The 26,419-nt window shown below is 38.8% G+C and overlaps 1 protein-coding gene across 4 annotated transcripts; it reads left to right on the forward strand.

The window, feature by feature from the left end:
- The first annotated feature begins 665 nt into the window (after positions 1 to 665).
- LOC131230680 (nucleoside hydrolase 3-like) lies at positions 666 to 25,877 on the forward strand. 4 transcript variants are annotated; one of them, XM_058226592.1, is made up of 13 exons: positions 666 to 808; positions 1,290 to 1,549; positions 2,903 to 3,082; positions 3,502 to 3,612; positions 11,198 to 11,533; positions 13,203 to 13,379; positions 13,519 to 13,803; positions 14,369 to 14,491; positions 15,739 to 15,936; positions 16,653 to 16,906; positions 21,580 to 21,784; positions 24,545 to 24,850; positions 25,301 to 25,877. In XM_058226592.1, exons 2-13 carry the CDS (start codon positions 1,376 to 1,378, stop codon positions 25,613 to 25,615), a joined length of 2,664 nt encoding a protein of 887 aa, XP_058082575.1. In that variant the 5' UTR covers positions 666 to 808; positions 1,290 to 1,375; the 3' UTR covers positions 25,616 to 25,877. The 4 variants fall into 4 exon arrangements, with proteins under 4 accessions (XP_058082575.1, XP_058082574.1, XP_058082573.1 ...); XM_058226590.1 differs by lacking the exon at positions 666 to 808 and having other exon boundaries at positions 1,070 to 1,549; XM_058226591.1 differs by lacking the exons at positions 666 to 808; positions 3,502 to 3,612 and having other exon boundaries at positions 1,069 to 1,549.
- The last annotated feature ends 542 nt before the right edge of the window (positions 25,878 to 26,419 follow it).

Genomic DNA, 26,419 nt, shown 5'->3' on the forward strand with positions numbered 1-26,419 from the left:
ACTTATTGTGGGTCAAAAAAGGTTTTGATCAACCTGATATTTGATTTTTCCATTAATCCAGGTACTTTTAAACTTATCAACAGGTTGGATGGAAAATAAATATTACGGTGGGTCCTGTAAATTTTTTAATGGTAACCGTTCAATGACCAGTGTTTCCTATGGTGTGCGGTCCACCTAGGAGTTGTATCTTCTTAAATTTTCGGATAAGGTCCTAAAATGATCTGGAAAGAAGATGGACGGTGTGGATATACAATATATCCATAAAAGTGGGCCCCTCCATCAGGGAAACACTCACTGCGGTGTTACCCTGTAACACCTAATCCGCCCCCTAGATACCGGCTGGAATTTCGTGATTGTTAACCACCATTTACGTGACCGTGGTGACTCACACGTGTGTTGTATACGTACATATAGCAATCATCTCGACCATCCATATCGTGGGCCCCATAATTCACTCGAAACCAAATTGGTCCAGCAATCTTAGCCATCCAAATGGCACCAATTAAATTAATACACCTGGTCACTTTATATCTATCATACGATTCAGTACCCATCAGATGAATGATTAGGATCCACCGTCTTGACCTGCCAGATGACTGTTAACGCATGCCACGTGTACAGTTGTTGAATCCCCACCATTTAGTGAAACAATCGACTATTACGCTATGCGAATTCGCTCGATCCGAGAATCTCTCCGTGCCTTTATATGCAGAGAGAGGTGTATTGCACTCCTACTCTCTTCTTCCGACGGCAACTGGCCGGAATCCCCCTTTTTCCGGCCACAGCGTCACTTTCCGGCGACCCTCCGGTCTGACCCACCTCCTCATTTTATCCACTCATTTCTACAACACTCTTTTTCGTTTTGCAATCTTTTATCGTAGAGACACTGTTTGGCTTCTCCAAATTGCGATTTGTTTCCTTTGCAAATGGAAAAACTACAAAATGAAATAATGTAAATGAAATCAAAAGCCACTTTTTTTTTTCTTTTTTTTTTTTTTAATTTTTATTTTTAAGGAAGCGACTCTGTTTGAATTCTGCTTTTTGTTTTGTTCTTAGTATTTTTAATGCAAAAGGAAGAAAGGAAACAGAATAAGATAGAAAGTTACTTTTTCCTTGATTTGATTTTTTGCTTCTGTAGTTTTGCATGTCTGAAATCTCTTTCTTCAGTGAATGGATTTTCAAAAGCTTCCAAATTGTTTCAGAATTGCTTTTTTCCATTGAATTTGATTTGGGTTGGATGCAATTGTTCTTGGTTTGTGAGGGAAGTGATCTGAATTTTGATGGAACAGTTGTCGCGCTTCCCGGAGAATTGAAGGAGGGAAGGAGGGAAGGAGGAAGGAGGTTTTTGTTTGAATTTTGGACAGTGGCCGGTGCAATGTCGATGGGGAGATTGGTTTTGTTGCTGGTCTTGGTTGGGTGTCTTGGAGTGGGGATTTGTTGCAGGGATATGCGCCCGCGGCGGATTCTGTTGGATTCTGATATCGATACGGATGATTTCTTCGCTCTGTTGTATCTTCTCAAGTTGAACCGATCAGAATTCGATTTGAAGGTTTAATTTTCTTTTATTGTCAATTTGAATTTTGTTTTCGTTTGTAGTTGTGTATATGCTTTTTATGTGAGATTGTCATTTTAGTTTATGTTTTAGTAAGGATTGTTAGTGGTTGTATGTTGATTTTGATATCTTGGTCGATGTTCGAACTACTCGTGACTCTGAATCAAGCTGTGAAAGCAGGGTTGATTTGGTACTTGGTTGAGTTGAGTGTGGTGAGTCAGGTGTTGACTGAGTGAAATCTTTCGAGCTTTCGGTTTGTTTCGGAAAAGTGGTTGAGTCCGTGGGTTTAGTCTGAGTAGCGAGTAATCAGTAAAACTAGTTTTCACTGAGTCTACTCATCAATTTTTTGAATCATGATCGTCTTGTGGGTATCGCTGAAAAGTTCTGTTTTTTTATACTGGGTGGAGAGTTCTGCTAATCTTACATGCTGGCACATGTGTGAAAAGCTCAAACATGTATGATTCCCAAGCAGTTCATCAAGTATGCTCCACCATGTATTTGACATGGTCCAAAAAATCGAGTTGATTGGTTGATCGTAACTGCTTGATTTGAGGGGAAAGATGGTTTACGCATTCGACGCTCAAATCGGTCATTTCCCATTGACCCAGGTTTTGGGCAGGGGACATCCATGGTGGGCCCCACCCAATGAGCACGTACACATTTCCTATTTCACTCGTTTGCTCACATGTAGGATTAGCGAACCTCATTGGAAGAATACTTTTCTGCTTGATGCTTGAAAAGTTCACTGATATAGCATGTTTCCTACTTGAATTATTTTTCAAAATTTGAATTTCATAGATTGATATTGTAGTATTCTTGAAAGGAAGCGATCGGTATCTTGGCATTGTGGATTGATAAATCCTGTTTTGGAATTACTTCCTCACATTTGTGGGTATTAATTAACTGATTTTTCCTTCTTTTTTTTTTTTAACTAGTCTTTGAACCTGTAAATGTGATTTTCTCCTACAGTTTTTTAGTATTGCAACAAGAATCTTTGATTTTATCCATGTAAGAGGAGAAGTTTCGGAGATGCCAAGGGAGATGTTTCGAGCGGAGAACTGTTATTCCAGCATGTGTTGCTCTCCCTGTTTATTAAGTTGTTGAGTGCATAAGCCCATAAGCCACAGAGCCGAGCCGATCATAGATAGAGAGAAAAAGAAAGAAAGAAAAGAATGAATGTTATTTGATTTGCCGAAATTGTTTATATTGGTTTGTTTAGGTTGATTTTGGTTTTGTTTCTGGTTATTCATTTCATTTTGTATACCCTTGTAGAAAGATGGCGCTGCCAGACGGTTTGTGCTGTGTGCTATTTTGAATAAGAAAACATCCTTAAATATTACCATCTTGCAGGCGATTACAATAAATGCAAATGCATGGACCAATGCCGGGCATTCTGTGAATCAAGTGTATGACATTCTTTACATGATGGATCGTGACGACATTCCAGTTGGAATAGGAGGTGAAGGTGGTATTTCATCAAATGGTACCATAGACCCCAATGTGGGCGGATATCTTCCTTTGATTGAGCAGGTACAATGAAAACCTTCTTCATCTTTCCCATGTCTACATTATTGCAGAATAATTTTGAATATCATTTCAACTATTTCCAGCATAATTCGGTAATATCTTGTCATGCCACACTTGGAATACCTTTTATTTAACGCGTGTTTGGGTGTAACCCCACATTGTGGTTTGTGGGGCTTCCCAAGCACCTTTTTGAGTTTGGTACAGCTAAAATAGGAAAAGGTAGTGAATGGGCGTCTCTTTTGCTTCCTTTTCTGCTCATAACATGATGAAGATGAGAATGAGAAAGTCTCCTCCTCATCTCAACCACAATTTGGTGATTGTTCATCCTATCTGCCTTAACCAAGAACATCCAATCAGTCATTCAGTCCATAAACACAACCTTTATTTTCACGATTGTTGGTGACGTTTTGGACTTCCGACAGGGTATCTCGACGGCAGGCGGTTGTCGATATAGACAAGCTATTCCTATAGGACTTGGAGGACGGTTGGATATAGATTCCAATTTCGGCATACGTAGAGGGTTCCTTCCGCAGGTACAAATGTCAAGGCAATGGTACCGAACTTAATCCACCTTTCATTTGTCGCTTATTAATCAAACTACCATTTTCTATGGATTTGGGTTCCATACAATGGCACTACCAACATTTGTTTTTTTTTTTTTTTTAAATTTTTTAAAATTTTTAAGTTTCAATCGTATTCTAGATTATAGGTTTTGTTGTCATGTGTTGTGCTGTACTCTTTCGAGCCCTCTCCATTGAAATGACTCAAGCTGCAATATATTATTTTTCTGCTTATCATGGAACAGTTAGCATCTCATCTCTCCTCATCTTTTTTATTTGATTTCATGCAATTACATCTGCACTTTCATATCGAGTAGTTTTAAAACACATTGCTCAATGAGAGGATCTTTAAACTATGTTTTTTGCGCACGTGCCTCTATTTTTTCCACTCAAAAAGAGGATCTTTAAGAAGTACTATTCTAGCTCCAAATGTGAAAAACAGGTGCATCCCTAAAAAGTGGGGGTGCACTTAGTGGCTCCATGATGCAAAGAGGACCAATTGCAAGAAGCGTGTGATGAAGATGTGATTCCCAGAAACCCAATTTGTGGGTCCTGTGGCCCGTTTGTTAGACTCCATGTGTAGACTTGTGTTTAGAGATTTTTAAGGAGTGATGGGTCCCTTGTGTTTGTGGTTTTGGAGTCTTTATTTAGTAAGGATTTTGGGGTATTCTTATGTATCATTAATTAATTGTTAGTTTTCTATTTTGGGAGATTTTTAGGAAATGATTTACATCTAAATAATAGTTGTCTATTGTATGATCTATTGGGATCTATGTTCTGTATTTTGGCCTATATAAATGCTTCTAAGGAGAGAGTTGATTAATAATGAGAATGGAATGAAAACAGTGTGAGTTTAGGGAGAAAATATTCTATTGCAAAGGGAAAACCCAAAAAAATCAATATCTTTGATTTCTTTTTTTTTTTTTTTTGGGTTGTGCAAAAATCGCTGCTTCTCTTATTCTTTTCTTATTTCACATCCATCCTACATCTGTGTGTTGTCTAAAATTTTCTCCTTAAAAAAAAAAAAACTCAATCAGTTACCTATTGATTGTTATATTGTCCTGACTGTTGGATGTACTGAAAATACTCTTGAGCCTTTTTCTTTTGCTTTTTTTTTTTTTTTCAGTAATATTCTTCTTCTCAGAACAGAAAAAAAAAAAAAGTTCTTGAAGCTACACAAACTATTGTGAATTCTACAGAAACTGAAAGGTTTTGTTGAGCACTTCTGACAGCTATACACTATTCTGAGATTGTTGTGTTCAATCACTTTCTGTGATAGACTCTCTTGAGGTTCACCAATGGAAGTATGATTTCTGTAAGGCAACTGTAGTTTTTTTTTTTCTTTTTGGTTTCTCTTACATCTTTATAGAGGCAAGAAAAAAATTAGAAAAGACTTGGGAAATTTTAATGCATCCAGGACCATGCACGAGTTCAAAGGATGCATCCAAGCCATGCAAGCTGCTGTCAGAGTGCATATGAGGCCTCATATTAGGTCATTAAACAATCATGATCAAAGACACATCCAACCGTCCAGATTTAAGATCTAGGTGATCCGAGTTTCCTGATCATAAATCTGGAGCACAAACAAGGTCCATGTTGCTCTGATGGAAAAGCAGACCACATGGTAGTCCTGATTAGTATTTTGGCCAAGATTAGAATATGATTTATATTGATGATTAGTAAAGTCTATATTTTTAAGATTTATTTGGATCTCTTATCTTTCAACTCTTGTTACCATTGTTTGTCCTTGTTTCAACAAATTTGTCATGTGTTTATTTGCTTGAGATTATTGAATCTTGTAAACGAGTTTGCCCCCAAATTCCCCTTTCGGAGTGTTTCGTTAATTGTGGGAATAAATACATTCTGGGTTGTGACATTCTACAAGTCCTTTTTACATCATTTGGAGAAAACCTTTGACTAAAAGTGAAAACCAAATACACCACATGAATGCATGTGCTACGCATGTATGTGCACGTGTGTGTGTGTTGTGTAGTGGCAATAATTATAATTTTGTCCTTCATGAAGATGCGTGTCAAGGAGCATTGGTGTTGAATTTTCAATTGTAGTAGCTTAATGTCTGGATGATCATCTCCATTGCCATTTAAGTTTCGAGGAGGCTTATTAACTGTTGGGCATTAGGCATTTTGTTAGCTGTCGGTTGTCATAATAGTCCAATTAGCAGTATAGATGCGAAGCATTAGAAAGTTGTTATCAATGAAGTGTGTAAGTCCTATATAACTACGAGGCGTGTAGATATTTTCTCGTTGAACTTAGCATACAGAGTTATGTTTGGTTGGGACTTATATGTGGCATTGTGCCAATACTGATGTAGAAATTGGTGTAGCACATGACGTCATTAACCATAGAGCACAAGGTATGCTTACTATTGGGGTGTAGCACTCGGTGCCGCTACTATGTGATATGACTGCTGTTTGGGAGCAAGGCTACCCCAAGTCCTTCACAAAGGCAGATGTATAAGCAAGGTAGCCATGCTTAAGATTTAGTGAAGTGCATGGGGCCATTGTCATTTAGGAGAAGATGAGTAACACTTAGCGCCATTGTCCTTAGGAGTGGTAGAGTGATAGGTCCTAGATCCAAGTACCGTATGGCTCCATTGTTTCGAGCTGGGTAGAAGTGGGCACCCCAATACAAGGTGGCGTGTGGCGCCACCTGTTTTGTTTAGTTAGAGGTTTGAACCTCAACGCAATGGTAGCACATGGAGCCCACCTATTTTGGGTAGGCTAAGGCCAACACCTCATGATAAGAGGGAGAGGGACGATCCTCAATCCCCATATGTAGTGTCCCTTTAAGGACTAGGGAATAGAATAGTCTTGTTTGAGCTCACTTGTGTTCCTTGTGTAGAATTTGGAGAGGAAGGGAGCATTATGCCGAAATGTCTGAATTCTCTGTGTCTTGTTAATTTTCATTCATTCTCCTTTGGCTCATGGAGATTATATGTACTTAATCACAATCACATACATGAATGGGAAGTCATTCCTGTTGATGTGTTGATTAGGATATGCCTTGATCTTCTGCACCTTCCACCCTTTTAGAAATCTCTCATGGGATGATAGTTTTTCCTCACGTGTATGTGAGGGGTCTAAGACTCTATTTGTAAGAATTAGGGTTGGAGTAGTTTAACCCATCATGACTACTACACCAGGAGTCTCCACATATAAGAGTCCACATCTCTCTGAAATATTGTTCATGCATGGTATAGTTCAAGCACACCACCCCATACATATTTGAAATGATCATAATTACTATAGGGCCCACTGATATGTTGAGTCCAAATAATCCAATGTCAGATCCAAACCATTGATTATGCAGGGCCCACCTATTAGAAGCCTTACATTCTCTCACTTGGGCCATATTGATCAATTATATATATATATATATATATATATATATATATATATATATATATATATATATATATATATATATATATATATATAGCTCGCTTGCTCGCCTTCTTATGTGAGCACCTTTGCACATGTGTCATGGGCACGGAATCTGAACGGTCCATGTGACATTACCCCCCCTACTCCCACGCTAATGACCTCATGAATGCAATGAGGGTCCGTACGACTGGAACCTTCGAGGCCCCACATAGTTTGCCTTTTGAATGATTCAATACAGCCATTCTTTTCCTTTTTTTCGAGCTCTTTCCATTGATTAATCATTTGCATATATACCGTCTTAGAACTTACGCTCTGAATGGGAAGCACAATAGGCTGACATGTTCGAGTAAGTTGGGCTAGAATCTAGCACTGGCTTTGGCATTAGGTGTTGGAACATGGCCAAAACTGTTGATTGTAATGGCCAAATTCAAGAAAGAGATGCCAATACTCACTGATTAAGATGGCCCAATGAATTTGATTCTGGATCAAGGACATATCTAAAGTGGATCTATCCACAACATCTCTTATTATGCAAATTAAGCCAACAATGAGACAGAAATTTCTTAATTTCATGCAACAAGAGTAACAAACTTTCTTGCCAAAAATGGTTATTTACTAATGTGGCACCCTCCTATTGGTCGAGGAGGATACATGGCGCCTGTCCATTGGTTGATAGGTATGATGCTCTATGATTGGACAACTGTTGTGATGAAATGCTCGCTCCTCATGCTGATTGGACAATTTCTAATTCCACCAAGCTTGTGCACTCATTCACATTGTCCTTGTAGTGTCTAGCACCAGCTTGAATTGGTCCCAATGGAGATGGCACCACTTGCTGATTGGGTATGGCGCTATGTCACAAAGTGGCCTAGGGGTACAAGCTACCAGCTATTTATGTTGTAGCTTGATCCGGCATGCTAGCACTATGGGTTGGCATTGCCTACAGTCCTATTGCAATCTCACCAATCATCCTACAGTTGTTACTACGACCATATCAATCCTCCTCTCCTTGCTATGGGCATACACTGGATACATTGGGTATTCAGAGACTCTGACTCACATCGTACAACTAGATGAAAGAATTGAAGAAGGATGAGAAAGAAAAAAAAAATGAACAGACGATAAGTGAGACATGTGAGGCACTTCAATTGGTGAGAGAACTCGAGGAAATATGATAAAACACAATGAATGACTCGACGACTTAAGATCGCTAACGTGAGAAGTTCACATGGATCTCAACCTATTGAAAGATCCAACAGGAGACATGTTTGAAAGCATTTCCGTCTAAAAGGAATCCTCCATTGGATTTCTCGATGGATCTATGATCAGATCTACTGAAGAATAGATGGATTAGAAAATGAATCGACAAAGGGATCCATGGAGTCTCATGAAAAGTTGACAATTGGATTAGCCATTGCATGATGTTTGTATCGACCAAAATTCATCGATTGATCGATCCATGGATCCACTGATAGATGGATTGTTTGAACCAGGTCTACATTTTTAGATGGGCATATGGGTCTCGCCAATGTCCAAATTGTACTGTCGTTGGAAACATTGACTATGGCCCGAAAACGAGGGTAGGTTGAACAGATCCAATCATTTAAATTTAAGATGAGGACCACTTGAGTTTCTAGATTTGGAAACACCCAGTGTCTAGGTTGCTCTGATGGAAGATTTGAGGCAGGACATGAAAATTAACTATGATATGCAAGACCTCAGGCTTTAGATCAAACTAATTCAGAAACATGCACATAAAATTTCCACATCCCACACAAAAGTTCAAGCATTCAAACGAGGGGAATCTGTGCGGGTCCAGGTCTACACATGCTAGGGTTAGATCAATAAAAATTATTAGCCAAACGATATTTAGAGGAAAGTGAAAATCATCCACACATGCACAGCAATCAGTCCCTAATCCAAGGGATTCACCAATTTCAATTCAGAAAACCCTAGGATTAGAAAATGGGCAAATAAACTGAAAGTATTGCAATCTAGGGTTAGGGTTAGGGGAAAGAGGTATGAGAAGAGTAAAATAGTAGGAATTCAGAACCTGGAGATAGTCCCTACGCACGAACAGCGGGCCAGGCCTGTCGCACGTGCAAGGGGTGCTGAATGCGGAAAGCACCTCCTTGGCTCTAGTCAGCCAGGGGAGGACTTCAAAACCCCAAAGTTGCGTGTCAATCGGATGCGCGGTCTGCGAGTGGTGCTCCGCCGAAGTTTCAGCCCTCCTACAGAGCCGGATTCTGGAAATTGGCCGTAGGGAGAAGAACGGCTGCAAAAACTGACAGATTCGAAGCGAGGATGGATGTAAGGTGAGAAGTATGGATGATAGAAGATGGGGGCAGATCGGGATAGATGTCGCTTCGCACCATGGTAGTTAGCCCTTCGATGAAGATTCATGGCTGCTGAATTGTCTTAGTTAGTGTTTCAGCCAAGATTAGTTATCAGAATAGATTATGGGGTCTGAAGGATCAATTTGATTGCCCAGATGGTGTATTTGCAATTCTACTTTAGTAAAAATGGTCAAAGAGGTGAGGTTTTAGTTAAAATCAATGGTCAAGAGATTCATTAAAAGCGATGTTTCATTACTTTAGCTTTATTATTCAAAAGGCTGGGGATATGGATGAGGATGCTCCCAATAGAATTTAGATTAAGAGTAGATATGCCTTTGGAGTTTGTGTGATTGTCTCATGTCTATGAAACTCGACATGACTATTTATGAGACATCACTTGACTGGCTATTCTATATGGGCTAGAGATAGTATTGGGCAGTTACAAAGCAACATGAGTAGAGATTGAGTGTTGTAGAGATGAGGATGTAGAGATGGATCTATGGTAAGACTAGGATGGAGACAATTAAGAATGAGATCTCCTAAGCAGCCTAGGAGTACTTTCAATAAGAGAGAAAATGATGGAGAGTAGATTTAGGTGCTTTGGTCATTTCAATAAAGACCGGTATGGCTATAATAAAAAGGAGATAATTGATTAGGCTTGATGGACTTGGAAAAAGGATGGGTAAAATACCTAAAAGACTTGGATTGAGGTGGTGACAAAGGCCATGAAGGCTTGTTCACTTGCCAAGAACAGGGCCTTTGTTTGATCAACCAATGGCTATAATGACCTTAATGAATTGCTGATGTCAATCGAGATCGATCGGATTGAAGCTCTAGCATCTAACTGGAATTGGTGTTACGGCTTTTGTTGCGTATCAACTGACTCTCTCGGCCAACGCTTACATTCTCCGATAGCAGTAGATTCCTCAACCAGAATGTGATTTTGGGGTAGGACAAGCTATTTTAGCCACCCAACCCTGCTACGCTGGGTTGCCCACGCTGAATTTGTGAAATACCATCAGATCGATGTTCGAATTACTGTTTTAATTTCGTTTTTACTATTTATAGTAAGTTTTAGTTTGAGTATAACTCTTCATCCGTTGGGCTTTAGGAGTTGCACCCAACATGAAAAGTGCTTAGAATAGTTAAGGGAACATCATGGTTCAGCCAAATAGGATACTTACTATTTTTAGCCGAAAACCATGCACAGTAGTAGGAATAGGAATCAAGACCGTCTATAAATAGTTAGTTTACTATTTATAGTAAGTCACGATTTTTAGGAGTTTTAGTTGTAGTTTAATTCTGAAACTTCTTCCATGTCTTAGTATCCCTATTTAAAGGGGAGTAAACTCGTTTATTCATTCATCAATCAATTTACGAATTTTCTAGAATTTATTTCTATTATTTCTTGTTTTTTCCTTGTGGATTCGAGAAGTCTCTGTGAAGAGTCCAGAGAAGCTCTGTGGATTTGGAGTAGTTATCCATGAGGAAGACGGTGATTGACCTCATCACGTTCACCCCCGCGTCACATTTCTAGCTTAACATCAAAGAGTTGATGATATTTTATCCTTGGTTAGTTGATGGTTGGCCACTTGGTTCTGTATGGTTTGTTATGTTTGATTGTAATATATCTAATGAATTTCTTAGTTTTCAACATTTAGGGGTGATGTTACATCATTCTACTTTAATTATTTTGTCCACATTTACATGTTTCATTTTATATTATTGAGAAGCCTTTAATAACAAATACGACAATCGTTATACATGTTTTTGGTTTTGATCATGCAGTCTTTAACAAGCAGTTGATTCTCAAACCAGGGGCACAGGAAATACTCTCCTCTTCGCCAGCCTACCGCACAGCAAGTGATGATCGACGCGATATCTTCAGGACCCATTACTGTGTTTGTTATTGGGGCACATACAAATTTTGCCATTTTCCTTATGAGTAATCCTCACCTGAAGAAGAACATCGAGCACATTTATGTCATGGGTGGTGGTGTGAGGTCAAAAAACCCAACTGGGTGTTGCCCTATGAATGCCAGTTCTTCTTGCAAGCCACGGCAATGTGGTGATCGTGGCAATTTGTTTACAGACTACACTAGCAATCCTTATGCGGAGTTCAACATCTTTGGAGATCCTTTTGCTGCATATCAGGTAATTATCATTCGTTATGTACATATTTTTGTGTGTGTTTTATGTGGCCATTGTGAAAACCTGCCACATTTTAAAATTTTAATCTGATAAACAAAATTCCCTAGGCCATCAACAGGTCGGCTCCAAAGTTCCCAGACCCAATCTAATTGGGGTCAGATTCGGTCTAGTCATTTCAGATACTGGTCTTGTTTTTAGGACCCGGACCTGGATCCTATTGGATTTTGGGTACCCATTGGGTCCTTGGACCTTAGTTTGAAGTGAGATTTCAATCGTGCTACATCAAATATGGGAATTGATCATCACCTAACACAATTGTGCTAGTTGGACACATGAGAGGTGTTGTGGCTTGGCAAACCTCATTCCATTGCTAGTATAATTAATACATATGATTAAAATACATAATATTACTGTTAGAATTAACCCTTCCCAATTTTAATAGCGTCAAGGATGATGGACCCAGATCTGGACCCCACCAGACCCCCGCCCCCCCCCCCCCCTTTTTTTTTCTGGGTCCAAGTGGTGGACCAAAACCCAACCCTATTACTAAGAGGGTTGGACCTGGACCCATTACAATAGGGTCGGGTCTGTCAGGTACTCATGGATCCGGGTACCCAGTGACAGCCCTTTAATGTGCAGTCTATGATAGTATTTATCTTCATCCACCTTATATGGTTTTTTAACACTCAAGCTGCTTACTTGCATGCTAACTATATGCCACATTCATCCATTCAAGAAAGGGAAACTGAGATAGACTTAATGGGTGTCACGCAGCCAACCAACGGAACGTATTAAAATACGGCTTTTTAGCATTCATATTTTCTTCAAATGAGAAATATCTTCTTACCCAATATTTAAACGAACTCCATGAAGGTTAGCATAATTTTGAAGAATTTAGGGTGGCATCAGGAGCCTTCAAGGGATTTTCATTTGAGATCACTAGAAATATCGGAAACATGGGACTTTTATTTATGGGGTGTGCTCCAGTGATACCAGTTGTACTGGGCGGATGTGGGGCCCACCACCCACGTGATGTATTCACATTATCCAACCGTCTATCATCTGCATCCCCTCAGAAAACCACTGGGACCCAAAACCTGATCAAAACTAAGGTGGGCCACAACAAAGGGAATGAGATAGGAGGGACACCCACCCTTGAATTTCAGAGGGGTCCACCTGAATCACGAAGCAGCCTGAATTTTGTCTTGAACCTTCATCTGGATTGGATGAAGAGTATGAACAGGCTGATCATATATGCACAACACACTGGGCTCGCCACTCTAATCAACTGTCGGCATTCCCTTTCAATATGTTCCCTGCACCATGGCCCATCTAAATTTTAGATCAGGCAATTTTTTTGGCTCTTGGGACTGTCTGAGGTTATGCATCTTATGGATAGGTCAATTCCATGGACACACACTGGGCCCCACGTCTGCCCGGTACCACTGTAAGCTTGCAGTGGTAGTGATACCACTGGAACACACCCCTTTATTTATCCTTATGAGGTAAGAATATGAAATCGGTGCACACCTTTCCTTTAACGCATTTTTTCTATTGTACCATTTAGCTGAGCGGTTCGTGGTACATGATAGTACATTATTTGGTTGCCTGCATAATGCTTCTTGGATGTATGACAGTCCTTTTCTTTCTTTTTTCTTTTTTTCCAATGTAGGTATTCCATTCAGGCATTCCGGTTACCCTTGTTCCACTTGATGCAACAAATACCATCCCTATAAACGAGGCATTCTTTAAGGCATTTGAACATAGGCAGGATACATATGAGGCTCAGTACTGCTTCCAATCCTTGAAAATGGCCCGTGATACTTGGTTTGATAATCAGTTCTATACGGTAATCTTTTTGAAGCAGTATCTTATTTGGTTCCATTTCTCTATTGAATTACTATTTAAAATCTTGCCACGTCTGACATCATGACAGATGTTAAATGATTTGGTTCTTGAGTTTGTGATATTATGGGAACTTCTTGCAGAGCTATTTTATGTGGGATTCATTTACTTCCGGCGTTGCTGTGTCAATCATGCGTAACAAACATGATCATCACGGGGAAAATGAATTTGCTGAGATGGAGCATATGAACATAACGGTGGTTACTTCGAATAAACCATATGGCATATCTGATGGCTCGAATCCGTTCTTTGATGGTCGTGCAACTCCGAAGTTTAATGTACAGAAGGGTGGAGTACACAGTGGTCATGTTCAGATGGGACTTCAAGACCCATTTTGCATTGTGAAGAATGGGAAAGGGAAATGCGAGGTAGTTTCTCTTAGCTGGGAACATTAACAAATTGCCACTTTTCTTCATTCTGTTTTGCTCTTGATCAATAGTTCCTGCCAGCAAAATAAACGGTCAATAGCATGAAAAATGGATGATTAAGATCAGCAATGGAAAAATAGGTCATAATCATATCATCAATCTTTACCATCCATTTGGTGGGCGTGTTTTTGGATATCTTCTTGCTTGCAAGAATCTTTTTTTTTTCAAAAAGACAATGCTAACCATCTGATCTGTGAGTTGGAACAATGGTTAGTTTAAAACAAAGGCCAATTTCAGATGATTGGGATCATCCATGCTGTGAAGTTTGTGGGTGGCCTATGAAGAATGCTGGTCCAAAAGTATGGTGCAGATTAATCATTGGACTGTCCATATGTTCAAGTCGACTGCGTTGTACAATGGCCTACTACAATGCTACTAATCGCATTGGATCTTCTCTGTCCATCCATACATACATACATATTCATAAATATATACATATTTTTATATAGATGCATAGGATGGCTATTCCCATTGTTAATATGCTAATTTGAATTAATGCAAATAGGATGGCTACACAAAGGAGGAAAGTGGTCCAGATTCAGTTCATGTACTTGTTGCACAGAAAGCGAAACCTAACCAGGATCCTGACAGCCCACTTGACAGAGAATTCTTCGAAAGCTTTTTGGGTGTGAGTATTTATTCTTAATACACTTCTTCCAAGCTGGTTAATGTCATTCTGTTAAAAAAAAAAACTTTTATCTCCCTTCAAAATGATATTTGTTAAGAATATATAGCTGATGTTTAAGAAATGCCTATTTTTCCCATTTAATTCGGAGTGATGAATGTGTTTCTCTAATTACTTGTTATAGATAGATCACCGGCAACATGCTAATGTCAAACTGGATAATCGGAATCCTTTTGGGTGTGTTTGGATGCACTATCAAATTGGATTGCAATTGGTTAGTCCAATAAAGTGGTAATAACAATATTGTAATTTCTTTCAGTAGTATCTGTATGGAGTTGTTCTGGACTCCAAATTACAATTACGGTACTTTCAAGTTGGACCTGAAGCAAAACATAATTGTGGTTTGTTCCTCATTATGAATATGGAAGCATCATTAGTTTTTCTTGCTGTACACAATGCAGTTCACATGCATAGCCAAATGCAGCCTTAATATTGAAAATTTCTTCGATTTATTTAACCAGATAGCAATATTCAGAGCTCAATCTCAGTTAAAAGTGTCGACTATGCCCGAAAATCCCCCTGGTGGAACAGTCCCACCCCCTTCAATCTCTGGCCTGCCAGAGGGGGAAATAAAAGGAAAAGAAAAAAAGAAGGAACAGGTCAAATACGATTGAGAAAAGGTCAAAGAATAGATGGCTAGGATCTTCCACTAAACAAGATCCTTGCAAGAAGTTCTATGAACCAATCAGATCAGTGGTTTGGATTCACTTAAATGGGCTCCCTGGCCTGCAAATAGGACAGAAAGGGAAAAAGAAAAGAAAAAGAAAAGAAGGAACAGTTCAGATACAATAGAGAAAAGGTCAAAGAGTAGATGGCTAGGATCTTCCAACAAACGAGATCCTTGCAACAAGCTCTATGAACCAATGAGATCAGAGGTTTGGATCACTTATATGAGCTCCACTACTTAAAAATTTAAATCCCAATGATTCCACAGATATTATTGGGTTGGGTGTCATATTATTTGTAGGATGTCATATTTTGTCACTTTAGTCTTTGATAGAGCCAAACTGTTTTGGGCAATAACTAATCAACTTTAAGGCCATTCAATTCATTATCCATGCAAACTCAAGATTCGAATGCTCGACTAGAGTAAATTTTTGAGTTGTTATTATTATTATTTTTTAGTTTCATCTGTTTCCTACAAGTACCATTTTGTGTACAATAGTAATTTTTATTTATTTATTTTGCAGGTTCTAAACGCCCCTCATCATACTGCGCGGTTTAATTTCGCAACAGAATTTCCTTATTACAGACAAGTTGTATACAAGCCAGATTTTAGGAAACACAAACTGGGAAAACCCATTGTGTTTGACATGGATATGAGTGCTGGAGATTTCCTAGCTCTTTTCTACTTACTAAAAGTACCTGTTGAAAGAATCGACCTCAAGGTGGATTGTCACTTCATTTATTGTTGTTTGATGGGCCACAACTTTACACACAAATAAGCACACGCACGCATGTGTAAAATGATCCCATAGAATCGACTGTACCATATAGTTGACCCCATGTAGGGCCCACCATGATGCATGCCCCACATCCAAGCCATTCATCAGACAGCCCCTTAAGTAATGGAAAACCCCAAAAATCGGCCAGATCCAATGCTTAGGTGTGTGCCCACAGGGATTAGTGCTAATGCATGCCTTAAGCATCTAAAATCACATGTTGGGGCCCACCTGAGTTGGGGAATGGCCTGATTTTGGGTTGTCCCTTCATCCAGGTCGGGCACACGCATTCAGGGTTCCAGGCCAAAAAGGGAGCCCATCTCAGGTAGACAGCTTGGATTTGCATCAGACATCATGGTGGGCCCCACAGAGTTTGACATGACTATATTGGATTGGGACCTGACCAAGGCTAGTCCTTTGTGTGTTAAGTCTGGAAGCCCAATCTGGGCAGTTGCCAACCCTACTGTGATTGGATAGTGTCTTAAATTGGGAGCAATTCTTGTGAAAGTTCTTTGTAGCTTATGTAATCTCTACACATTGAAGTTTTAGGAACATAGTGGTGTTTTCTATACGAATATGAACTCCATTCCAAAAACTGAGTTTTGCATATGATATCGAATTAGTCATAGTACTTAAATTCCAATATCTTTCGTTTACTGCAGGCTATATTAGTCAGTGGAACCGGTTGGGCAAATGCTGCAACGATAGATATTATATATGATATACTGCATATGATGGGCCGGGACGACATACCAATAGGTCTTGGAAATTTATTTGCATTGGAGCAACAGAATCCATCTTTCACTGCTGTTGGGGACTGCAAGTACATCAAAGCTATCCCACATGGTGCCGGTGGATTTCTTGATGCGGATACGCTTTTTGGATTATCCCGTTGTTTGCCCCGTAGCCCTAGAAGGTATAAACTGCTGAACATCCCATACCGCGTTTTGTAAGCTTAACAAACGCATTTTCTTTATGGTGGATAGAGGTTTGCGAAGGCAACACGAGCACTCGGCAGTTTGTGATATGCATTTGTGCTGCATCTGTACAAAGCATTGGATGTGTGCTGCCGAGTAGATGTCGCAACCCATAATCAAGCTGGTCTACTCATCAGGCGAGCTACATTTGAATGAATATGGACTGTTTGGCTGTCTTTTTTCAGTCTGTTGTTATTGTACACGTGAAGCCACGATGAATTGACCTGCCTTATTTTTTGGGTCATGTCATCTTTGTAATGGATCTCACCAGATGCAAGGCTCAGATGTCCCACAGATTTGCCTAGTTTAGCATGTGCGATCACATGTTGAGGTGCATATGAGCGCCTCAAAAACAAAAAAGAAAAATTCGTTATCAATATAACTTTGAAATTGGCATTGTGTTAGTTATTTCCTGGATTTTTCAGCAGAACATATACAGTCAGAGGCTTTTGTCTACCTTTAGGATAATGTTATGACTGTTGATGTTGTTCTCATGGTAGATCAGTATAAAAATTCCTGCTACTTTTATGATATGTTAGCATTCGCATCAAGGATTAAAAATACCATTGTTAGAAAACATCAGCGACCCTGATATGATATGAACTTTTTAGTTGAAGAAGTTAAAAACTCTTGTACTGTTAAAAAAGATAAGAAGGAAATACAGAAATGGAAATAAGCAAATGAATACTATAACTATTCCATGTATAGACACATTCTCTGCATAAAATACATGAGAAATGCTCTAGTGCTCCTAGTTGCATCAATTCACTTGGATACTCCAATCGATCAATCTGAACCGTTCATTAAGTCCTAAACAAGTTGCATGGGTTACTAAGCAAAAATAGCACCCGTCAGATGATCTTTATCCATAGCCTTCCTCTTTCCGAGCCATGGATGGGATGGCTAACTAATGATTGCCTAACAAAAGTGATTCTTTAGAATTGTTAGCAATTCATGATCGTCCCTAACAAATAATGGATTAAATCGTTGGTTGGGCTTATTTTTATGTAAATGATCTCGACCATCCGTACTAAAGGCCATTGATCAAATGGTTAGTATTTTTCAAATTGTGTGATGTTTGTATTATAGCCTGTAAAAAGTGTGTTGGACCTAATGAACAGTCTGGATCAATGAATCGGACTGTGCAAGTGTCCCAACGGAACTATGAGCACTATAATTTATAGTGCTTTGAGAGCATTGGAGTATTGCTCAAAATACATTAGGGTAATACAGTCTTGCTCCTATTCACTTTCATTTACATTTTATGGAGGTTTTAAAAAAAAAAAGTGGCCTGCATTGATCAAGTTCTAAAGTTTGATGTGACTTTTTTCTGGTTATATTGTATGGAGATGGGTTTACCGTGCTCGACATTCCATGAATTTTCCTTGTAAAGATTTTTGTGCTGGAATACTGTTTGAAATATGCTTTTAGCCGTATTTTGTACTGGAATCTGTTTGCAGCACATGTATGTGTAAATTTGAGTCTAATGAAGGTTTAGAACTCTTTTTACATCGATATGATTCTTCAAAATTTTATGTCTCATTGTGGAGATGCGTCATACTGTTCTTAGAATTCTTGTAATGCCATGTTGGTTGAGGGCCTGCTCGGGGGACGAAATCCTGACGTTCGGGTTTTCTGCTGTTCTCCAAGTGTGTTGCAAGCTCAGACAACTCAGCGTGCTTGCCAACTAGAGGGAATGGCCCTTACAAAACCAGAAAGCGGGCATTTCTAAACATGAAGAAATAACCACGTTCTGGTTTCACTAAGGGCCTGTTTGGTTTGATGTAAATTACATGTATTTTCATGCAATTTCTCTCAAATCAGCATTAAATGCATACATCAAACAACATCACATGAGTTTGTAAGTGAAGAAGAGTTGCCCCGAATTAGATTTCATGATAATTCGAAGCCAAAGCTTGGTGGGTCCCGCCATGATATATGTGTTATATCCACTCCATCCATTCATTAGTACATATCATTTTAGGGCATGGTCCCAAAAATGAGGTAGATCAAGTGGAGCACACTACATAAAATACTGGAGATTTAATGCTAACCATTAAAATGTTCTTCCCATAGTGTGGTCCACTTGAGTTTTGGATCTATCTCATTTTTGGAGGCATACTCTAGAATAATCTGGCCAAATGAATGGATGGTGTGGATAAAACATATACATTATGGTGGGACCCACAGAGTCCATTTGTTTTCCATACCTAGAAGTTGTTGTCAATGTAATACAACATCCCTTCCACCACGTAATTAATGCTTAAAAAGTGTAAAATACATTGCAATTCCCTTGAAATACATTCCAACCAAACAGGCCCTAAGGGCGCTCCGCTAGATATTTAGGATCCATTTTGGGCGAGCAATTTCACAGTCCAAGAGTAGGTTCTCCACCCTCAGTGAGTGGAAAAGCTTTAGCGAAATCTCATACTACTATGATGACGTACCTTTTATGTAAAGAAAATGACTATAAGATTAAGCAGACCTGCTTAGTACTATCATTGAGAAAAATAGAATGTGTCATTTCAGTATGTTGTGTTTTATCCTTCAAAAGATTCATGATTCCAACTCTGACAAACCGTCGTGGGCTCGTGGGCCCCAAATCACGTGGGCCGCCCACTCCGAGTGTGTCCCTACATCCCACGGGCTACCCCACTCGAGCCCAGTGTGAAAATGCCCCTACATTAATCACCCTCGGTGAGGAGTCTCGAACACGAGACCTCCCGCTCTGATACCAATTTGATGCAAGACAATTAACCACTTGCTCTAAAAGCTTGAACTGTTAGAGTATGGCGAATTAATCCCTTTATCTCATAGCCTAGGCCTCATATCTCATGGGTTAGGACCTCGGCCGAACCCCTCTCGTGGGCTCGTGGGCCCCAAATCACATGAGCCGCCCACCCCGAGTGCGTCCCCGCATTCCATGGGCTACCCCACTCGAGCCCGCTGTGAAATGCCCCTGCATTATAGGGGGCATGTCTATCCGGCCAAAAACCAATTCAATACAGTGTTGTAATATAAATATCAGCTCGTGTCAGTCTGTTTCTACCCCTGTTGGTTGAAATTTTTTTAAGCCAAAAAACTAAGGAAAATAACAGGAAAAAATGGAAAGAACAAGATATTCAAGAATCTATATTCTTTCTTTCTTTTTTATTATTATTATTATTATTTATTTTTAACATGTATATAATGATGTATCATACCATTCTTTTATTTGGGTCGTTACTCTTGCTCCAGTGGTACTCTCAGGAGTTTCAACACCTGGTCAAGGGTTTGAGTACCCATAGGTGGTGAAATTCCACTAGCGTGAGTGTGTGGGTGTGTGTGTGTGAAAAAAAAATAAATAAATAAATAAAAATAAATAAATAATAATAATAATAATAATAAAATACCATTCTTTTATGATAATGTTGTTTGTCTAAAGTCAACCCAATGGGTCCTAATTGAACAAAAATCAAGGATGATTTGGTAAATTGGTGCCCATTACATTGAAATAAAACAAAATGATGATGAAAACATGAGAAAAAAAACTAGATGGTCACCTTCTTTCCAATTTTTCCATAGTGCCCATTTCGTTTTGATTCATTGAATCTCACTCAAATCTTTTGTTTTGATCCCTAATATAAGCCTAGATCTAGTCTAAGATGATTTTCTAAGCTTCCTCCATGGTCAAAATGAAACAGAAAAGGTGAATAAGAGGGGAAAAAATTGGGCCTTTATGGGCACATCATCTTGTATGGGCCATATTGACCCCGTATTGGTGCAGATACACACTCTTTCAACTGATATGGACCGATTTGGCTCTTTTTTTTCTTTTTTTTTTGGTGTATCGTATTAGGACGATGTGGATATGATACAGCCGCATCAGCTGATATGATACTGATATTCAAATCCATATTTATAATATAATATTCCTATAATATAATTTAATATAGTTATGCTATGGATAATTTGCTTGATAGAGTGGAATGGTGGAAAAAGATTCATGTAGCCAATCACAATTAGTTGGGATAAGGCTTTTAGATGATGACGATGTTATGGATAATTCATAGGCATTTGAACTTATAACTTCTCACAAACAGGGGATTCCCGCTCCCACTCTTGTCCACTTCAAGCAACTGAAGTGTTAGTTCAAAATGGTGAAGGATAAGACATCCTTAGGCATTTTCTACTCTAAATTAGAATTACCAAGCATTCAAGTGGTGTGTTTGGATGCACTATCGGATTGACCTGGAATTAATTAGTCTAATAAAGTGGAAAGAACCAATCTTAGTTCCTTGGCATTGGCATTGAGGGGTCTGGACTCCAAAATGCGGTGATGTTACTTACAAATGAACCTGGAAGGAAAACAAACTGTGATGTGAGGGCTACTCATGCTACAAACCATCATTAGTTATTGACATTTTCCTCTTGATTAAACTGAATATTTGCAATTTCACTCTTGCATCCAAACGCAGCCCTGATATGGTGGCATGACTTCGTCTTCGAGGAACAATTTCCACATTTTCTTCATGTTGACACATTATTAGAAAGTTATTCCTCTGGTTTTGTAGTTTCCTTCCTGGTATGAGATACTGTTCTGATTGGATTATGTACTGGGATTCTATTTCAGGTATACAGCTGAGAACTCTGTGAAATTTGGAGCTCCAAGAGATACTGATCACCCCGAACTTAGACAACCACTAGCATTGGAAGTTTGGAAGAATATTTCAAGACAAGTGCATCCAAAACAGAAGATTACTATACTGACTAATGGACCGCTTACTAATTTGGCCAATATTATTCTTTCAGACAAGGATGCAAGCATGATGATTCAGGTCAGTGAGTTTTCTTGATGGTGTGCTTCTCAGTCTGGGAGATTTTCAGGCATCCCCTATATATGGTCTGGATTATAATCCCCCATTATTGAACTTTTACTAAAATCTAAACAACCATATCAAGGCAAAATGTCATCAACAAATTCTCACACAAACTTTTGAGAATACTAGTTGACATCGTATAGCTTTTGCTAGTGAGTAATGAACTAGCAGGCTGTGTATTGGAACCAGAATTCAGATTATCGATATCATTACATGTATCAATAACCAGGGGTACAGAAACATGTATCTGTATTGCCGATATTATTTCTGATACATGGAAAAATATTGTTGTCTAGGGGAAACATTGGGAAAAAGGTGGAATTTTTCAATGAAACTTCAGGAGATGTTAAAAGACACGTTTACATAGTTAGGAATCAAAATATCCTTTAAAAAATAATAAATAAATAATTTATATATAAAAAAAAAAAACAACTATACATAATAAGTTTCCACTTTATAGGGGCTCAACCATGTGTTGTCAAAAGAATAAGTATAAAATAAATAATAAAATTTGTAGCCAATCAATTAATTGGCCAACACCATTAATATATAAATTTTCACTTTAATTAATAATGAAGAACTCATATTTTTCAATATAAAAATGAAAAAAAAATAGAATTTCCCCCCCCCACCCCCCCCCCCCCCCCCAAAAAAAAAAAATCCCTCTCAATGCATGAGAATCATGCATAGACATAGATTTCGATTGCAATCGATGATAACATTTGAAAAAGAAAATGAAGTTTCTATGGCCTTTTCTTTTTCATTTTTTTTTTCCTTTTACCTTTGAGTTCTAACCCATTTTTGTTTCAAGTTGAGATTTCCCCCCAAAGCCAAACATTATTCAATAAAAACCAAGAGCGATCAAAATCATGCAAGGAACAAAATTCCAAAAAGAAAAAGAAATTTTGAGATCTTTTGGGTTTTTGGAAAAAAAAAATCAATTTTTTGGTCAATTTTGCCTATTTACGAATGTTTCCCTAACATTGGGGATATTATCACTTGTATCGATGATAATATCAATGGATTGCAGATTGTAGGAAACTTTAATAAGGGATTATTCTCAAAGTATCGATAATATTGCTAAGTGTTGCTGATATTATCAAAATATCAAAGATATTTGGAAACTTTTACACTTCCAGCAGTTTTGGTATCGTTGACATGGCGATACAGATAATATCGGTGTTAATATCGATAATGTCGCCTATATATTGGAACACTGATTGGAACATTTCCATACTCTCAGTTGCATTTGGACTTTCTGCATCCACATTAGCTGTCTCAACTGTTCATTAGGTCCATTCCACTCTTCATACAGCCTTGAAAATTTTATGCTCATTGGATGATCTAAACCGTATAGTCAATGGATTGCAGAAATTGATGGGCAAGATTGTTCATGAAAAATGGTCCAGTCATGGATGTTTAGGATGATCTGTTTGATGTGGTATTTGCACAGTAATGAGAGAAGATTATATTATATCTACTGGATGGAGCAGATAGGTAATGCGAGTGATGACAGGTCAAAATGCAACCAAGTGCATGGCAGGTGTATCATTTCTCTTTTCTTGTAAGGAAACACTGAAATGTTCTGTTTAAGGATACTTAGTAAAACTGATTGTGTCTACCGACAATTTGCTAACTTTCTGATCATTAGTTATGTGGTATAGAGATAAAGGTGCAGTAACACATTTGCAAATTAGAAGTGCATGTATGGATTTGCACATATTTCATCTATCCATGCATCCATGCTATGTAGATCACTACATGAGTACATGTGTACTCAAATACACTAAGGGTATGGCATGTGCAACACACATGGAGAAAGTAGGGGCAAGACAAGAAAAGGAGAGAGAGAGAGAGAGAGAGAGAGAGAGAGAGAGAGAGAGAGAGAGAGAGAGAGAGGACAAGGATGCAGCAACACCCATGTGCAAGTTACATATGGGGAGAGAGAGAGAGAGAGAGAGAGAGAGAGAGAGAGAGAGAGAGAGAGAGAGTCCTAACGTGAGCTGGTACAATAGATGTATGGCATGGATGTCTCACAGTCATCACCGTGGCCCTAAAACTCCTTCATTGGGCAGTCTCCCTACTACTCTCACTTGAGGCTACACACGAGTAAGCGAAAGTGGCGGGCTCCTCGCATCACTGAAGCCTCAAGGAAAAAAGTGCCCTCCATTGAAGGGTCAGCCAAAACTCATTTTTAATGGCTCACCCCATGGCTTATTGCAGGGGAAAAATTGGCCAAAACCTACCCATGTGATATATGGGTATATATACATACATACATCGACATAAATTTAGTATGGGTATGCCTTTTTATATGCAAATATGCATGCTTATGTATATCTTAGAACCACTACTGGTGTTTTCAAAATTTAGTGGAATAATTTCATTGCATTTGGGGTTGTTATCTTCCCACATGACCATGTGCATACATGTATATCAATCCACTAATCTTTCTATAGATTCTATCTTACATGCATATGTCATATATTTGAGCTATCTGACATGGGTGCGGCATCCGTTTTTGAAGTGTCCTGGTAAAGATACATCATCATCATCATCATAACCTTAAGTTTGAAGATGTAGTGTGAAATCTCTTTACAAAGAATAGGTTTTTTTTTTTTTTTCCCCTTCCTTTTTTTCCCCCTCTTTAAATGTCAACTCAAATGTTACATGCTATCCCAATAACAACATTTTCTGTTTGATTGATCCTTTTTGTAGAATGTATATATAGTTGGTGGATATATCAATGACAATCACAAACAAAAAGGGAATCTTTTCACTGTTCCTTCGAACAAATATGCAGAGTTCAACATGTTCCTTGACCCTTTAGCTGCAAAGACGGTCATGGAATCGGAACTCAACATCACACTCATTCCCCTCAACATCCAACGGAGAGTTACTTCTTTTCCAATGATTCTAAAGATGCTGACGAGGATGAGCAAGACACCAGAATCCATGTTTGCCCACCGTGTACTGTCAAGGTTACACCATTTACAACAAAAGCACGAAAGATACCAGCACATGGTAAAGAATCCCAGTTAGCAATTCTACAGTGTGCTGCCAAAGCAGGCATTGTTCCATAATGTCGCTGCCTGAAATGCACATCACAGATATATACTGCATTGACATCCTTTTGTCTTGCTTTCTTTCTTGGGTCTTCTGTATGGGTGGAACCTGTGGTTCACTCAGACTGCTAATCCAATGGGCCCACTGTGGATAGACCATGCCCCAAGAATCTCCTGGATTCAAAGATCATGTGGCCGGCCAGTCTTTACCTTTTTTTCACTGAATGTAGACTGCTGTATCTTTAGCTGTTTAGTTGCAGGCCAGTGAATGAACGGTTTAGAATTTTACTGATGGAAGGAATTTGGGGGCCACAGTAAGATTATTGGTCTCAACCATTGAACCATGGACTCCACCTATATAGACTCCTATTTCTTTAGTCAATCACGTGCTATCATTTATCATTTGCAGGACACTTTCTTGGGAGAAATCCTCGGCGCAGTAATTTTGGCCAACGATCCATTTCTAGATCCAACCATCCAAGTCAAGCTTGTTACTGTCTTGGCTACTGGTGACATATCAAAAGATGGACAGATTGTGATCAACGATGTCCATGGAAGACCAATCAGTATCTTGAAGAGTTTAAACACCAAAGCATATTATCATCACTACGCAACTTTATTAGGTGACAAAACACAGTCTGCTGTGATTGGCAGCTTCGAAGATCAGAGAAGAATTTGGAGTACACCAAATAAGACTGACAGCAGGCTATACAAGCGTTTGTAGGTAAAAAGAAAAATCTTAGATTTGTATAATTGATATATTTTTTTGGGGGGGTCAGCATCCATTTGATCTTGTGGAAATTCCATTTGCATTGCTGTTTTTGCATTAAACAGATATTTGTGGCTTAACCCAAATAAAAGGGGCCATTGGGAAGTGTACCTCTTTTTCAATATGAATAAGCAGCAGTTTCTAAAACTGCCACCTTTGTACCCAATACTGATATCAACAAATTCAAAAGTGATAGTTCAAAGATGGAACTTTTTTCTGTTGTTGTAGCTGAGTCCTCTCGGAAAAAAATGCAGGATCAAAGATGTCTTGAAAAATCCTAGTAGATTGCGGACTTCTCGGAGAGCCCATGAAATGCAGTGCCAAAAAATGCTTTTACCATGCAAGTGGCACTTGTGTGCGGTGATTAGAACCATAAGAGTTGCTGGGTCTCATGTGGCTGGAGCTATAGTGCAGGTTTGTTGGGGATTAGGCCAACGTGACCATCCGACCACTGTCTGCAAAAGAATGTTTTGACTCTTGTTGAATAAAAAACAACAGTCTACATCAACACTATCACATTGCGACCCACCAAAATCGACGTTGCAAATACATAAATCAGGTGTTGTCATCACGACAAATTCTCTTTGAGTCTTAAAATTGCACTATCCTTGTAATGGTGTAGCACAAAGGGATGAAATCCTATTCAAATAAAAATTGGTGACCCTAGAATGTTGGATTTATCTGGACCTCAACATTGCAACTAGAAGTCTATGTGACCGACCCTTCTTTCATCGATCTAATGAGACCAAATCCATAAAA

Source organism: Magnolia sinica, chromosome 17 (genome assembly GCF_029962835.1).
Source record: "Magnolia sinica isolate HGM2019 chromosome 17, MsV1, whole genome shotgun sequence".
In the NCBI taxonomy this organism is placed as follows: Eukaryota; Viridiplantae; Streptophyta; class Magnoliopsida; order Magnoliales; family Magnoliaceae; genus Magnolia; species Magnolia sinica.

Excerpts from the sequence above, each read along its gene's own strand:
- LOC131230680 (XM_058226590.1), top strand. The coding sequence starts at position 1,145 with ATGTCTGAAATCTCTTTCTTCAGTGAATGGATTTTCAAAAGCTTCCAA. Across the intron at positions 11,534-13,202 it reads ATCCTTTTGCTGCATATCAG|GTATTCCATTCAGGCATTCC; the intron begins GTAATTATCATT and ends TTTCCAATGTAG. Across the intron at positions 21,785-24,544 it reads ATGCAAGCATGATGATTCAG|AATGTATATATAGTTGGTGG; the intron begins GTCAGTGAGTTT and ends TCCTTTTTGTAG.